A 16,353-nucleotide genomic window follows, 5' to 3' on the forward strand; every position below is an offset into this window, starting at 1 on the left:
ATACCTTTGGTCTAATTGTCTATTTTGGTGCCAATACCATGTCATTTTTGTTACTATTGCTCTATAATAGACTTTAAGGTCTGGTATTGTGATAACTCCTGTATCACTCTTCCTGCCCAGGATTGCTTTGACTATTCTGGGTCTTTTGCTCTTCCAGATGAATTTCATGATTGCTTTTTCTGTTTCTATAAGAAATGTCATAGGGATTTTAATTGGAATTGTGTTAAACCCCAAATACAAAGAACCCAATCAATAAATGGGCTAAGGAAATGGGCAGACACTTCACAGAAGAAGATATACAGGTAATCGATAAATATATGAAAAAGTGCTCATCATCCCTACGGAAATGCAAATTAAAACCACCCTAAGATTTCATCTAACTCAAATTAGTATGGCTATTATCAAGAACACAAGCAATAATAAGTGTTGGCATGGATGTGGGGAAAAAGGTACACTCATACAATGCTTGTGGAGTTGCAAATTGGTGCAGCCACTCTGGAAAACTGTATGGAGATTCCTCAGAAAGCTTGGAATGGACCCACCATTTGACCAGCTATCCCACTCTTCGGTTTATACCCAAAGTACTTAAAATCAGCATACTACAGTAACACAGCCACATCAATGTTCATAGCAGCCCAATTCACAATTGCTAGATTGTGGAACCAAACTAGATGTCCTTCAATTGATGAATGGTAAAAGAAACTGTGGCATATATACACAATGGAATATTATTCAGCCATAAAGAATAATAAAATTATGGCATTTGCTGGTAAATCAATGAAGCTGGAAAATATCATGCTAAGTGAAATAGGCCAAGCCCAAAAGAACCAAAGGCTGAATGTTTTCTCTGATAAGTGCATGACAATATATAATGAAGGGAGGTGATGGGGGGAAGAGAAGAATGAAGGAACTTTGGAAGGTGTAGAGGAAAATGGGGTGGAAGGGGATGGAGGACAGAAAGATAGTAGAAAGAAAGACAGTATTACCCTATGTGTATGTATGATTACATGAATGGTGTGAATCTACAATGTGTACAACCATAGAAATGAAAAGTTGTACACCATTTGTGTACAATGAATCAAAATGCAGTCTGTAAAAATAGAAATGATTTTAATTAAAAAAAATCTCAAAAGCATCCAGAGAAAATTATCTTCATGGAATATTTTTTTTTTGTTTTGAAATAATATTAGATTTATAGAAGAGCAGCCAAATATTGGAATTACAGAAGATTTACAGAACGTTCAGCTTCCTCTGATGTTAACTCAAAAGCACCAAGAGAATTCTCTGGATGAACAGGTTCCAGAGAAAAAAGGGTCAGTAGTACCTGGAGCCCAGCATAGACCAGATGCCCCACCAGTTGACAGCACCTGGAGAGGATCTTCTACATGGCCAACTCAATTCTGAGATAGTCCTTCCTCCAGAAGTGTATGCTGACAGATGTGTTACCTTCTTCTTGTTATTTAAGCTTCCCACTAAACTGGCCCAGACGTTCCCTTCAGAGGAAATGAAATCTTAATGAAGATTCCTAGGAAAGAGTTCCTAAGAAGGAAACATCCTATTTTCCACTTCTGAAAGTGAGAACAAATTCCCTTAGGAATTCATTCTATTAAGGTGGCTTGGTACACCCAAAATTATGAACAAGAAAAGTCTACACCAAGTGCTGGATTCAATTTTCTGTCCACACAACCAGAAAACAGAAGTGAACCACTTTTTAAGTAGACCCCACTTTCCAGTGAAGATACTTCTAAAGGGAGAACAATAGCAAGATGTCTTTTTATCTTTCTTATAAAGTGACTTTGATTTTTTTTCTCTTTTATTGCTACTAACTAAGAGATTGTTTCATGGTTCAAATGGAAGTTTGATGCAATAATTTCTTAGGATATTTTATAACCACAGATTTTATTTAAATGTGAATCATATAAATTGTTTACATTTTATTCAACTTAAAGAAATTACAATTACTATAGTATTTTTGTTCTTAATACCATTAAAATTATTCAAGAACACTGCAATAACATTTCAATCTTTCTTCTAAAATAAGCTTCATATTTTTCTCTTTGGATATTATTTAAGTGAATATACAGTAGCTCAAATGGAAATGTCATGAGATTATAATTTCTTAGGATAATGTTTTATAAATGTCTATTTCCTTATGAATGCATCTACTAGTAATCTGTTTCTTTTTCATTTGATTCCCAGATTTTTTATTATTTAAAAAGACTCTTCTATTGATTGAGAAAAAGCTAAGGTAACTTAGATTTTTCTCTCTTTTCATTTTCACTGTGGTTATCATGCATTGTGAAAAAGGAAGTTTGACAAGATCATACTTCTTAGGATAATTGTTTTATGTGTAAAGTAAATTTCATGAGTAAACTGCTAATTTTCTTCTATTTTCAGGTAGTGAAGGATGGTATGTTGTTTGACGGAATTTAAAATGTGCCCCTTAACATGAACTGGAAGTTTTATATAAATGGTCTCATTATTGGAGACCTATGAAACTTCAAGTCTCTCTCTTTTTTTTTTTTAAGAATTTCCAATTTCAGTGCATTAGACAACAGTGTTTCAGGTAGGGACACTCCAAATCTTATCTGTGTGCTGAACACTGAGTTTACTATGTCTGAGTCTCCTACTATATTAGGAGACTGATATGTTTGCCCAAGTAAATTTTAGTTTAAAAAAGGAAGACTCTTAGATGGCTTCCATTGTGCTTAATAAAAACCTCAGACCATTCTCTGTGAGGCCTTCTGCTGGGCCCTGCTGTTCTTCTGGGCCCATCTCATGTCCACTGTGTTCCAGTCACTCTGTCCTCTGAGGAGTCACGCACACCTAGTTCCTTTCTTTGACCCTGTTCCCAGATCTGCCTGAAATGCAATCCCTCACTGCTTTGACCTTCTTCCCCTCACCCCATAGGTTTTAAATGTGTTTTTGGAGTTTTCCCAATGAAAACTAGTCCCTCCTGTTCCTTTCTCATCATATTCGATGTTTTTAAAAGCACTTATCACAATGTACAATATATAATCATTTATATGATAATTTGTTGAATGTGCACATCTTTATCCGTGTGTGGATCTATTTTTGTTCATTTGCTGCACCCAGGGATTTCAGAGCGGAGGGTGTTGGGTGCTTATGATACTAGGTGGGACCCATTTCCTTCTGCAGGTGTACTGGATTTTGCTTAATAACAAAGCACAACATAACCTCCCAGTGACTCAAAAACATTTATTTCTCACTCATGGGTCTGTGGATCAGCTGTTGCCTTGCCTCAGTTGGGGATGGGCTCAGGTAGGCCTTCAGGGTGGCTTCCTTCTCTCAGATCTGTTTGCCTTCAAGGGCCCAGGCTGAGGAGGAAGTGGTAACCTGTGTGTGTTTCTCTGGAGGCAGACCACACAGCACACAAGTGGGAACACAGGCTGCTTCTCCAAGCCTCTACTCAGAACAGGCCCACTCTTCTCTACCAGCACTCTATGGTCAAAATCCGCAGGAGAGCCCAGGGTTGATGTGAAGGAGAAAGCAACCTCACTCCTCTGCGAGAACCCCAAGTGACCTGACATTTCCAAGAATCTTTAGGGGGTTGCTTTGAATACAGTTCAGGCCCTTGCACCTCACATTTCACTCCACAGGCTCAGGTCTTACAATCCTTAGAAACAGGTTCCTCTCAGGAGGTCATGGACATCCCAAGTGACGGTCAACATGCTCTGAGTGTCCCCCAGCAGTTATTGGAGTCTAACAATGATCTAGATGGTAGCCATTGCTGGCAGGAGAGAAAAAAACACTTATTTGAGGAAAGTCCTGATCCTGATTAACTCCTCTAGATTGGCACTTGTCAGCTGATGTCTACTAGGAGCCTCCTGAGTGCTGGCAGATACACCAGTAAGGATGGGAACACAGGTGAGTGTCTGCGTCAAGCCCTTCTCTTTTGGTTTCCCACGTCTTGTTCCTCCTTCCCATGTACCTTTAATTTAGACTCATCCCCATGAACCCCATGACCAAGAAACAGCCAGGCAGAGCCTGGGTGGTACAAAAAGGAGTAACTGATACAGAGCCAAGATGTCAAGAGAGTGTCATTGTAGTGCTTGAGCATTTTTCTAAACTATTCTAATTTCATTAGATTGATCATAATCTGATGAGAAGACTTTACCTAGCCATATGCAAAAAGATTGCCTTTATACAGTAAGCAGGTAATAAACAAAAGCAGAATGAATAAAAGTGCCCACGTGTGGTATGGAAACAGGGGAAGCAGCATTCATGAACATTTCTGAGAGCTAGTCATGTTCACAGACAGTAACTGCAATGGTCAGCTTGATTGCTTGATGACTTAACCCTATACTATAGCATACTGTTATTATTCCCCCATAAATAGAAACAGGATTGAAAAGTACAAGCTGCGCAAACGAGAATAAAGCAAGTATGCACATGGGATCAAGTATGATGAGCATGAACTCTGGAGACAGTCAACCTGGTTCTGGGCCTGCCCCTGTCCCTGGAATCTACTGTCTGTGGGTGTGGGTCCTTTTAACAGTTGAGTAATATTTGTGCTAGCACTTACCTGGGCATTATTCCACTCAATCCTTGTAACTGCCCTACTACGTGCTTTTTTTTTTTTTTCAAGTCTCTATTTAAGAGAATAAGAAATTGAGGTTTAAAACGTTAAGCTACGACTGGAACTGGGTATGCCTAACTCGAGAACCCCTCTATTCTATCCTGTCTCAGTCAATAGATCTACCAAACCCCATGCTTTTGTGAACATCAGAAAAGATGTATATAAAAGCACCTTGGGAAACGTTAAACCAACGTGGTTAACATTACAAAATCAACCAAGGGCATACAGAATTTCTTTTAGAAAATATGGGCAATCATATCTTTTCTTAAATGTTTACTTAAGTATCGGTCAACAAGCATTATCTTAATTTTCACAGAAGTCCACGAGGAAGGCATCGCTCTAATTTCGGGTATTAAATTGTGTTCTGCAAAATGGTTAAAACGTTATAAAGTAACATCAGCAATTCAAAGGCCATCTGCAGTCCTCCAGTCCAACTTCCTGTTTTTATGTGCATAGAAAACCTGGGCGCTGAATGGACTTCCCAAGTACTCAGGCCAGGCCCAGGCCCAGTCAGTAGGGGAGCTTTAACTTCTGCAGAACAGATTTAAGGACAGTGTCCTAGAGCTGACCCTCAGCTCTAAGGGAGCTTCAAATGAACTCCAGGGTCACGACTGCAGGAGAAAGGTACTGCCTCCAGCCCGCATGACTTTCCTTGAAAATATCCTGCTAAATGAGGGGGCTTGGCTTGATACAGATCTTTAGAACCAATTCCTTTCTCTTGGGTGATTGGGTCACCCCTTAGACGTCAAATCAAAGATGGCACTTCATGCATTCTGAAAACGCCCACCATTCCCCATAAATGTCGTGCGGTAGCGACGACAACCAAGACCCTTTACCCACAAGCGCACCGGTCAGAGTGTACGAAGAGTGAAGCTGCCCAGAGCTCCTGCCCAGGAGTCCAGGGGAGCCCTGCAAGCGAAGCGCTTGACCCGTGCGCGCACATCGGCAACACCGGCCCACGCACATGCACACGCACGGGAGCGCTGGCTCCCGCGTACCCGGCGACGGCGCAGGGCGCGGGCGGGAGCACAGGAATCGGAGAGGGAGGCGGGAACTACAGGCGGGGCGGGTGCTCGCGAGCGGCGCTCGTGCATATGCTTCGCAACAGCGAGGCCCCGCCCCTTCCCCGCCCACCTCTTCTCCCGCGCGCGGGCTCCGCGCGCCCCAAGCCGCGCGCGTGCGCGCGCGTGCGCAAGCCAGGGCCCTCCGGGGGCGGCCCCGTAGACTCCACCGAAAGCGTCGGCAAGGTCCCGGATTAACCCTTTCTCTGCTCGCCCACTTGGAGGCCTTGTCTGGTTCCGTGCCTGCGCAAGCCGGCGGCGCGCCTTCCCCCCAGCCCGCACCGCGCATGCACGGGAAGGGGGGGGCGGTGGGGGTGTTCACGGCTGGCTAGACATTCTGTGCTCGTGCAAGGAGGAGGGTTGCTACCATCAGGGACGTGCACGATTTCCCCCACCCCGCCCCCTCCCAAACTCCAAAAAAAAAAAAAAAATCCAAAACACTGCCACCACCGTGCCCCCGCGCCCCGCGTCCATTCCGTCCCGGCCTGCGCGCTAAAGAACGCGGGGAGCCCACGGCGAGTATCTGTGGTTGTGCCAGGCTGCAGGTAAGCGCGGGACGGGGTGCGGAAGGGGCCGGGGCTATCCGCGAGGCGGGCGCGGGGACGCGGGGGCAGCGGGCGGCTGGTGCAGCGGGTCGGCCTGGAAGAAGCGCGTTCCCGCCGAGCTCTGGGGCACTAGCCAGCTCCAGGATGTGCGGCGCCGCTGGCGGCGCGGCGCGGTGCGAGCGGGGACGGGCGTGGGCCAGGGCTGGGCGTGGGGATGGGGCGCCCGGGGGCCGCGCAGGCCGGCGAGCGGGCTCCGGGAGCGGCCAGGCGGTGGCGGCCCCGCGCGCGCGCTCGGCGGCCGAGTTCATGGCCGCCCCCGCTCGCACCGCCGCAGTGCACCGCTGTGGGGGTGGGGATGGCCCGAGTTCCGCGCCGAGTGCAGCCCGCCCGGCGCCGCCCCTCCGAGCCACGGGCCCCGCCGCGCCGCCCCCAGCCGCCTGCGGAGGAGGGGGCCCGGACCCCCGCGCACGCACTCCCGGGTGCGCCCGCGGAGCTCGGGAAGCCGGCGGCGCGCCGCCCCCGCCCCCGGCCGCGGGAGGGCGCGGGAGGGCCTGTCGCGAGCCGGCCGGGGAGTGCGCGGGGCGCGAGCTCCGGGCTCGCGGGCGGAGCGGGGCGCGGCGCGGGGCTGCGGAGCCGGCCGCACGCCCGTTCCCGAGCTGGTCGCGCCGCCGGGCCGCCGCGGGCCCTGCCTCCCGCGCTCAGAGCCCAGGCCGGCAGCCTGCGCCCCAAGTCTGTTTATGAACTGGAAAGTGGCGCTTTCACCACTGAGCTCCGAGGCCGGGAGCTTTTGTTTGGAAGGAATGCAAAAGGCCTTGTTCTCTCCCCCACATCCCGGGCCGAAAGAGATGAGAGTGAGGGCTAGACAAGCTTTGAAAGTGCCTCGGATCTTGCTCTTTATTCCCTGCTTCCTCCCTTTCTGAAGTGGTGAGGCAGCCATTGTCGCAGCTGCTCAGGGGTAGGGGTGGCGGCTGCGGCTGCTTATGTAAGTTTGGCTTTGCGGGAAGCCCCGCTCCCTGCTCTATAAGGGCGACTTGCGCGCCCGCAGTTCGGGGAGCAGTTACAAAGGGGCATCTCTATTTGTGGAGGTAGTTGGGGGCTACATCTTTTCTTGCACTCACCCACATAAATACTGGCAATGGCTGTCTTCCGGTTTGACTCATCCGAACTTAGCAATTGGAACATCTCTATAGAAAAAAATGAGCCAGTGGATGCATGGTCTTTCCTTTCAGGTCCTCAGAGAACGTGGGGAGGAGGACAGCCAAATACACACCAGCCAAAAAGGAACACACACACAAAGTTTACATGTACCCTGTATGACCCATGCATTTTTATTTTTTAAGCCCCAGAAGTTACATCAGTGGGACGTGTCAGGGTAGAAAAGTTCTGCTTGGACTGCCCACTCTCTGGGGGTGACGACAGGCCCTGGGGAAACTAAAGAACAGGGAGCAAAATGGTCAAGTAAGAAGCATCCTTAGAAATAATTTTGCCCAGCCTTGATGCTGCAGACGAGAAAACCCCCTAATACTCTAGTTAGCTTAGTGTTTTCTATAGAGGGAACTTTTTAGGATTTTCAGGTGTTGATCTTTAAGTTGGAGGCCTGCACCAGTTTTTTGTGTTGTTCTTCTTTTTTTTTTTTTTTTTTGATGGGACTGTATTACAGCCCAGTCCTTTGCTTCTACCATACCAGTATATTTGGTCACTGTTTAGTAGAGGAAGCAGTTTAGTTTGCAAGATATTGGTGTGCGGGATGGAGTTGTTCTAAGAGTTAAACTCAAAAAGCTAAATTTCTTTAAGACTGTGTAGGGATAGAGGTAAAACACCTGGATTTCACAAGACAGGTGTGCTCTATGTCAGATAGGTGTGTAAAGAAAACAGTTACTCTTTCCTCCCATGATATATATGTACTTCTACAGCTTTGCATCTATATGTTTATACAAGCCTAGAGGAAAATGTGCAGCATTGCATACCCAGGCTAGAAATGGTGGCGTTTTCGTATCCGTGTAGTGGTCCACATATGTACAAATGTGGACATGGCTTTGCTAATGAGGAGTAATCCCATAGTGGTTTTCCAACCCATCCTTCCTATTGGAATGACCAGCCCTCACCCATTCTAGTTCATATCTGTTCAGAACTGGACCTAATACTACGAATCACCTACTATGCTACTCCCAGTCTGAAAGTGGGACAAGAGGTCCATTCTTTTTTAAACTCAATTCTTGACCATGTTCTTAGTTGAGAATTCAGAATAGAGAAAGATGTTACCTCACTCTTTGTTTTATCTTTTTCTCTTTAGGTCTGGTGTGCCCCTGATCAGAGTTAACTCTGATCCGAAGATTTTGGTGTTTAAGGCATTAAGATAATTGCCTGAGTTGTTCATGGTAAATATACCTTTGAATTTAAATCCTGAAAAAAAATTATTTGGTGTTCTCTGTAAAATATATATTTCACTTCTGATTATACATAACACTTCTGTTTCTGTGGGAAAATTGTTTTCCTTACATTTATGCTTTGATGAATAAAAGTTAAACAATGTTTTTTGAAGAGAACAAATAGGACACATTATTTTTAAAAGATCAGTTCTTTATGGTAACAGAGATTTTTGTGTCAGTTCCTAATTTCTTTTCCTTGTAAAATAAGTCAGCACTTGGCAAGAACAGGTCCTGAAGTCCAAGCTATTTTGAAAATCTGAAAATGTTTTGATTACTGATACGATGATGCCACAAGTGAAAAATTCTGCACCATGAAATTTTGTTTAAAATATTATTAAAATTGTGTAGAATTACTCTTAGCTGGGCATGTAATCCCAGCAATTGGGGAGGCTGACGCAAGAGGATCACAAGTTCAAGGCCTCAGCAAGTTGGCAAGACCTTAAACAACTTAGACCCTGTCTTAAAAAGTAGAAAGTTCTGGGGATATAGTTCATGATAAATGCCCTTGGATTCAGTCCCCTCTACCCCAAAATAAATAAATAAAAATACCTCAAGCTATGTGTATGAGTTATACATGAAACATAAATGATTTTGTGTTTAAACTTGGGTCAGATCCCCAAGATGTCTCACATTATGTGTATGCAAGAATTTAAAAAATCTGAAATCCAGAGCACTTCTGGTCCCAAACACTTCAGGTAATGGATAGTCAACCTGTACATCCAATGTTGATGATACTTTTATTTGGATGGCAGTTGAATTGGCATCCAGTGGGAATGAAGCCACTCAGAAGTCATCTGATTTTCTTTGGGTCACATTAAACCCTGACCCTCATTTAGGAGTGACATAAAACTGTTATGGAAAAATTAGAAGACGACACTGAGTATTATGGCAACAATATCCATCTGTAGTTCTGTATCAGTGGTTGTCTCTTCAATCTATGAAATACTACACTGAGAGCTCTTAAGTTGTTTTAGGAACTCTTCTCTGTATGTAGTATTAGAGTAGATTCTATAGACAGGTCTACAGGATCCTTGCCTCCAAACTGTTTTTTAAACCTTGAGGTTCAGTTACATCCCGATTACCTCTGGTTGTCTGGAAACATGGATTTCGGAGCTAGATTATCTGCAGTTGAGTCCTAGCTCTTCACTAAATGACCATAGAATAAATCAAAGTTATTTGGACATGAAGTTAGTTAAGATAGATAAAGTGCCTAGAATAATGCTTGGCATGTGTTTTATGAAAGTGATACTGTTATTGTAACTAAACAAATACTTTGTACACTGGAGATAAACAGAAAACAGGATGAAAATCCCTCAGTTGGGATCAGTCTTTTCTGCCTTTATTCTTGGACCATCCTTAACATTGACTTTGTGAAATTGTTAGGTTCCAAAAATGGATCATGAGATAAATCTGTTTTTTCTATAAAGTATTATTCATAATTACTGAACTCCTTTTTAAAAACTTTTTTCCCTAGGAGTTTTTCATCAGTATGTCTGAAACCATTAAATATAATGACGATGATCATAAAACTCTGTTTCTGAAAACACTAAATGAACAACGCCTAGAAGGAGAATTTTGTGATATTGCTATCGTGGTTGAAGATGTGAAATTCAGAGCACACAGATGTGTTCTTGCCGCCTGCAGCACCTACTTTAAAAAGCTTTTCAAGAAGCTTGAGGTAGATAGCTCTTCAGTAATCGAGATAGATTTTCTTCGTTCTGATATATTTGAAGAGGTCCTGAACTACATGTATACAGCAAAGATTTCCGTAAAAAAGGAAGATGTTAACTTAATGATGTCATCGGGTCAGATTCTTGGTATCAGATTTTTGGATAAACTCTGTTCTCAGAAGCGAGATGTATCTAGTCCCGATGAAAATAACGGCCAATCAAAGAGTAAATATTGCCTCAAAATAAATCGCCCCATTGGAGATACTGCTGACACTCAGGATGATGATGTAGAAGAAATCGGGGATCAGGATGACAGCCCTTCAGATGACACAGTAGAAGGCACCCCCCCAAGTCAGGAGGACGGCAAGTCACCTACGACTACACTCAGGGTTCAGGAAGCAATTTTGAAAGAGCTGGGGAGTGAGGAAGTTCGAAAAGTAAATTGCTACGGCCAGGAAGTAGAATCCATGGAGACCCCAGAGTCCAAAGATTTGGGGTCCCAGACCCCTCAAGCCTTAACATTTAATGATGGAATGAGTGAGGTAAAAGATGAACAGACACCAGGCTGGACGACTGCCACCAGTGACATGAAGTTTGAGTATTTACTTTATGGTCACCATCGGGAGCAGATTGCCTGTCAAGCATGTGGTAAGACATTTTCTGATGAAGGCAGATTGAGGAAGCATGAGAAACTCCACACAGCAGACAGGCCATTTGTTTGTGAAATGTGTACAAAAGGGTTCACCACACAGGCCCACCTGAAAGAACACCTAAAAATCCACACAGGGTATAAGCCCTACAGTTGCGAGGTGTGTGGAAAATCATTCATTCGTGCCCCAGACTTAAAGAAGCATGAGAGAGTTCACAGTAACGAAAGACCCTTCGCATGCCACATGTGTGACAAAGCCTTCAAACACAAGTCCCACCTTAAGGACCACGAAAGGAGACACAGAGGGGAAAAGCCTTTTGTGTGTGGCTCCTGCACCAAGGCATTTGCCAAGGCATCTGATCTGAAGAGACATGAGAACAATATGCACAGTGAGAGGAAGCAGGTTACCCCCAGTGCCATCCAGAGTGAGACCGAACAATTGCAGGCAGCTGCCATGGCCGCGGAAGCTGAGCAGCAGTTGGAAACAATAGCCTGTAGCTAGAGGTGGCAGGACAGGAGCGCTGCGCCTGGGAAGCTGAGCCTGTGACTGCACTGATTGTAATCAGCCAACGCCAGTTGTTATGTTTTCATGGAAACGAGTGGAGCAGCGTACTTGCTGGACGTAAGGCAGGGGTTGGTTAGGTTGTTTTTAAAACTTTTGTTAAGGAAATTACGTTCCTAAGTTCTGACCAAACAGTTTCACTGTCCTGTCTGGTGTCTATTGTTGCCAGTAAGCTCCCCTCTCCTACTTTTTTATGATTTTAATTTGAGAACTCCTCTGTCCAGTTTAGAAGTGAGAGACTTCTGTTTTTAATCCTCTATACTCGTGCTGTGAGTGCATTGCACAGAGTAGTAATTGAGTAAGTTGATTTCTTAGTCATATGACTTATGGTCAAAACAGCAGTTTTAATAACTTAATAAATGTTCTTCACATAGACCCAGAAAATGCGCGTGGGTGGTTGACCAAGAACACTGCACAAGTGTGAAACCAAGTTCTGGAAATGCAGAATGGTGTTAGATTTATATTTGGTTTGTTCATTTTTTCTGTCACTGTTTTTCCTTGTTTTTGTGGACAAGTAATAGTTGCTTTGCTGAAGTGTTTCTTCATCCATTTTGATGGCCCCATATTTACCCCAAGAGCTGTAGTCAAACATACTACGTCATCCTTGAACCCCCAGGACACTGGTGCTTGGGACTGGGCTCACAGGTTCCTCTCTGGGGGCATTGTCCTGCACGAGTGGGGGTTTGTGGAGTAGACAGTGGTGAGAGGAGGGAAAGCCCTCAGAGACGAGGTTTTCACATGTGCAACGATTCCAAGGCGTATTAGGTCAAAATAATTCTTAATTGATTTTGAAATTGGATTTGTATTTAAGTTCAAAATTAGGACAAAAAAAATTTGTGTAGCTTAACGGAATGTCATCAAGCTTTTGGGCTCTCTGTGGCACATGATTTATCCATAAAGGAGATGCAATATGCTTACTTAAATTAATAAATTTAAAAATCTTCTAAGTGTGTAAATAGTAGTGTTGGTCTTATGTATTTCAAGTGAAAGCAGATGGCTGCACCTTGTTTTGCACAGTGGATTAAAGTAACTTCCATGAGCAACAAACATCAGACTGTTTTTAACCAATATTAAAGATTGTCAGACCAAATGTTTGTTTTTGAAGTATATTTCATCACTGGGTACAGTTTAAATAGGAATTGATTGCCTTTTCTTAGCTATAAATCAGAATTATAAACTCTGTTTGAGATTTGGTGTACTAAATGTTCTTTTAACCATTTCCTTAGGAATATATTGAAATGCCAACAATAGTTTGAATTATGTTCTGTAAGAAAGTATTAGTCAATTATTTTAGAATATGTACAATTGTAGAAAATGCCAACTTTTAAAATTCACATTTGGTTGCTAGAATTTTTAAGTACATTAAAGTAATTTCATTTCATAGCTTGTTACATTAACACCTGTAATGACTATTGTGGGAGAAACTTTATTTTTTGAATTGGTGTATATGTTCTGCCCAAGATTGTAGGATGAAGATGCTACTATAAATGAAATTATTTATTGGTAAAAATGTTTAGTTTAAAATTAATTTAATTTCTTTTCTTGAAAGTTGTTTATCCTGTACTAAAAGTAGTCCTGTCACTGTGTTTATATGCTGTTAGTAGAAGGGGAACTGACTGCTGCTGTTCCAAGGCTGTTTTAACCAAAGCAAAGGAAAAATGATTTAACATCTTGTTGATAGCTACTTCAACAAACCATATTTTGGGCCTTCATTTTTGTATATAAAAGAAAGTATACTTCTATCATTCCTGTTTTCATTTTTCTTCATAGCAACCTTCCACACACCCAGGTTTCTACCAAAATATGCTTTCTACACTCTTAATCATGGTTTTGCAGAATTGCAAGTTTAACGTGGTATTGACCCCTATTGAAACCACATAATCATGGCAGTACCCCCAAGAAAGAAAGTTTAATTTTCAGCACTTTATTTATATTATGCAGGTATTTATTATTTGGCCTGTTTTGCATGAGAAGTAGATTTCTATTAGTTTCCACCACTGGTATTGGGTTCCTGTGTGTATTAGGGTGCATGTTTTCTTTGTGTTCTTTCAGTGACAGCAGAGTCATAACCTGACAGCTGGTCTGCTTGCTGAGACCTGGTTAGTAACTGCCTTTCTCCACATCCATCTGGCTGTAGTCGTCCCCAGGACAGTGAAACCATCATGTTAGATTCTTCAAGGATACCTCCAACACCATAGGGAGTTAATTCTGAAGTGTGCTCACCCTGAATCTGCTACATGAAAGGAAGGGGAATTCTAAATGTCAATATCACTCCCTTTTCACTACTACTTTTTCTTGTATTTGTATAAAGAGAATGTCCACAAACTTGATGTTAACTTTTGTATTCAACTTGCATTGTATTGGTACTGTTTAAGAAAGAGGATTTTGGGAAGTTTAACTTAAGGGCAATGTGTTAGCTTTCTGTTACTACAGAAACATCTGAGATGGTCACCTGATGAGAAGTTTTGTTTTGGTTCAGTTTTGGAGGTTTCAATCCATGATCAGTTGGCCCACTTGTTTTGGGTCTGTGGTGCCACATCACAAGAATATATGGTGGATCACAGCTGCTTATCTCTGACCAGAAAGCTAGGAAGAGGAAGATGCCCTTCAAAGGCATGCCCCCAAAGACCTGAAGAGCTCACCCTAGGTCCTATCTCTCAAAAGTTACACCATGGCCTCATAATGCCATGGGCTGAGGTCAAGCCTCCAACATAAGAGTTTTGGGGAACATTTAAAATCCAAACTGTAGCAGGTAATTTGCCTCTATTTACTTGCTCATTACTTTCAAGTGTTTGGAAATTACAGAGGTTGCCATCAAATGAACTTGATACCAACTCCTATTTTGTTGGAAGAAAAGATTGAAATGAAAGAAAATGATGTAAGTGTAAGTGTATGTAGCTTCCAATTAAATGGATTATATTCTGTAAAGTCATCTGTAATTCAGTCGTTTGGAACCTGGAATTCGTTTTCTTGTGGTAACATTGTCAGTGATGATAACTGCTATGAACAGACTGTAAGTGTTAATTGAACTAGAATTATAAGCATTGTAGTACTGAGTTTTGAATAGTAAAAGTCAGAGAAACCATGACTTCCCAGAAGGAGAATGGAGATCTGTCACTTTCCTCTCAAGTCTGTCTTGATTGTTGTATACTCCCTTATGATTGGGAACTTTCTCCCCCCTCGAATTTATTCAAAATAGGGTTTTAGTCTTACATCTGCATGACTTAAGGTTTTCATCCTGCATCTGAAAATAATGAGTCAACATCTCCTGAGCATCCTTCATGAGCCACTGGGCTGGATCCTGATGATACAAAGAATAGTCTTGACTGCTAGCTAGCAGAGTGTATGTGCCCCTTCTCAATCTTGTCCTATCTATGCATCATTTTAAAAACTGACAGTGACCTTTGCCCTTTACCTGTTAGTCATGTTACTGTTCTGATCTCATCTCAAGAATATAATCTATCTTGAGTTATAATGGATTTCAGCAGTTGAGGTTTTCATGATCTGTTCAAGAGATATTCTCAGTTACCAATGTTCATTTGACATTTTCAAGTGTAATGAGGCATTGTGGATTAATGGAAAGATTTCTTTAGTCCAACTTGAATTTTGATCATGTTTCTACTTATCAGTTAATGTATTGACATAGACAATTTCTCATTGTCCTGAACCTTGATTTCATCTTCTCTAAGGTAGATATAGGGGGTTTTAACTGCATCTGCTGTGAGGATAGTAATACAAATCATTTAGTCCAGCATTTGCCATGCTAGGTGCTCCATAAATGTTCCCTGCTGTTCTTAATTCTCTTTGCCTTTGGCATCTGTCAGCTCTACAATCACTGGCCCTGAACTATAGGCTTAACTTTTTAAAGTCGTCTTAACTGAAAATGTCTACAGAAGCTGTTTTATCTTAGCATTTCTGTAAGCTTCAATCCATTTACAGCTTTGTTCTAAAATATGTGTATTCATCTTAGCATCTTTGGTTTTGTAATCTTTCCTCATTTGTCCATTTTTAAGTAGGTCATTGGAATGTAGTCAAGAGTTAACACTGGCCTCTGGATGGTTTCCTGCTTTTCTTGGGGAACATGCTGGCAGAGTCAGAATTGCAATTAAGAGCCAGCTTTTGAGTCTCATACATGAAATCATGCATTTAGAAAATATTTTTATATTATGCTCTTCTGAATGATGTATTTCAGGGTACACCCAGACTTTGCCTTTCTGGTTTGTATAAATTCCAGGATAGTCTGTTGCTTTCTCTGAAGGACTTAGACTATAATTCTTTTTTTCCTTTTGGTTTCAGAATAATAGTTTCCTACAGCACTCTGCTCTTCAGAGGATATTTCCATTAATTTTTACACAAAAGTATAGAGTAAGATTATTAAAGTGTATGAGTTAACAAATTGAAATACCTCGTACCTGTCTGGCCTTGGACTGGGTGTTGCGGATGCAACAACGAAAAAGAACAACTCCATTCCTGCCCTCCTGGAGCTTATTGTCCTGGACAGAATGCTCAGCTTTCCAAATTTTACAAAAGTTTATAAATTATGGATCACAAATGTGCAGAATACATTTTTTAAAATTCATGCTATTTTAGTTCAGTAAAAGGAGCATAGAAATTAAGGATGTTTCATAAATTATAATGAGATTTAGTGGTACCAAAATATACCATTCTCAATTGGCTTTTTTGAGTGTATACTGTAAAAATTATTTATTAAATATTTCCATCAAATGATTTTATTTTCCTTCATCAATAATTTCAGGAAGAAGTAATGGGAAACTAAGGTTTATTTATTTAAAATAGTGGATCCTGGCATCAAGAAAGGTACAGATGCAAATAAAAT

The 16,353-nt window shown here is 42.3% G+C and overlaps 1 protein-coding gene across 5 annotated transcripts; it reads left to right on the top strand.

Moving 5' to 3' along the window:
* The first annotated feature begins 5,809 nt into the window (after positions 1-5,809).
* Positions 5,810-16,141, top strand: ZBTB14 (zinc finger and BTB domain containing 14). 5 transcript variants are annotated; one of them, XM_079109457.1, is made up of 3 exons: positions 5,810-6,206; positions 8,500-8,584; positions 10,110-16,141. In XM_079109457.1, the coding sequence occupies exons 2-3, from the start codon at positions 8,582-8,584 to the stop codon at positions 11,454-11,456; spliced, it is 1,350 nt and encodes a 449-aa protein (XP_078965583.1). In that variant the 5' UTR covers positions 5,810-6,206; positions 8,500-8,581; the 3' UTR covers positions 11,457-16,141. The 5 variants fall into 5 exon arrangements, with proteins under 5 accessions (XP_078965583.1, XP_078965584.1, XP_078965585.1 ...); XM_079109458.1 differs by lacking the exon at positions 5,810-6,206 and adding an exon at positions 6,748-8,064; XM_079109459.1 differs by lacking the exon at positions 5,810-6,206 and adding an exon at positions 6,748-7,517.
* The last annotated feature ends 212 nt before the right edge of the window (positions 16,142-16,353 follow it).

The sequence above is a fragment of the Sciurus vulgaris genome (genome assembly GCF_902686455.1).
Source record: "Sciurus vulgaris genome assembly, chromosome: 13".
Lineage (NCBI taxonomy): Eukaryota > Metazoa > Chordata > Mammalia > Rodentia > Sciuridae > Sciurus > Sciurus vulgaris.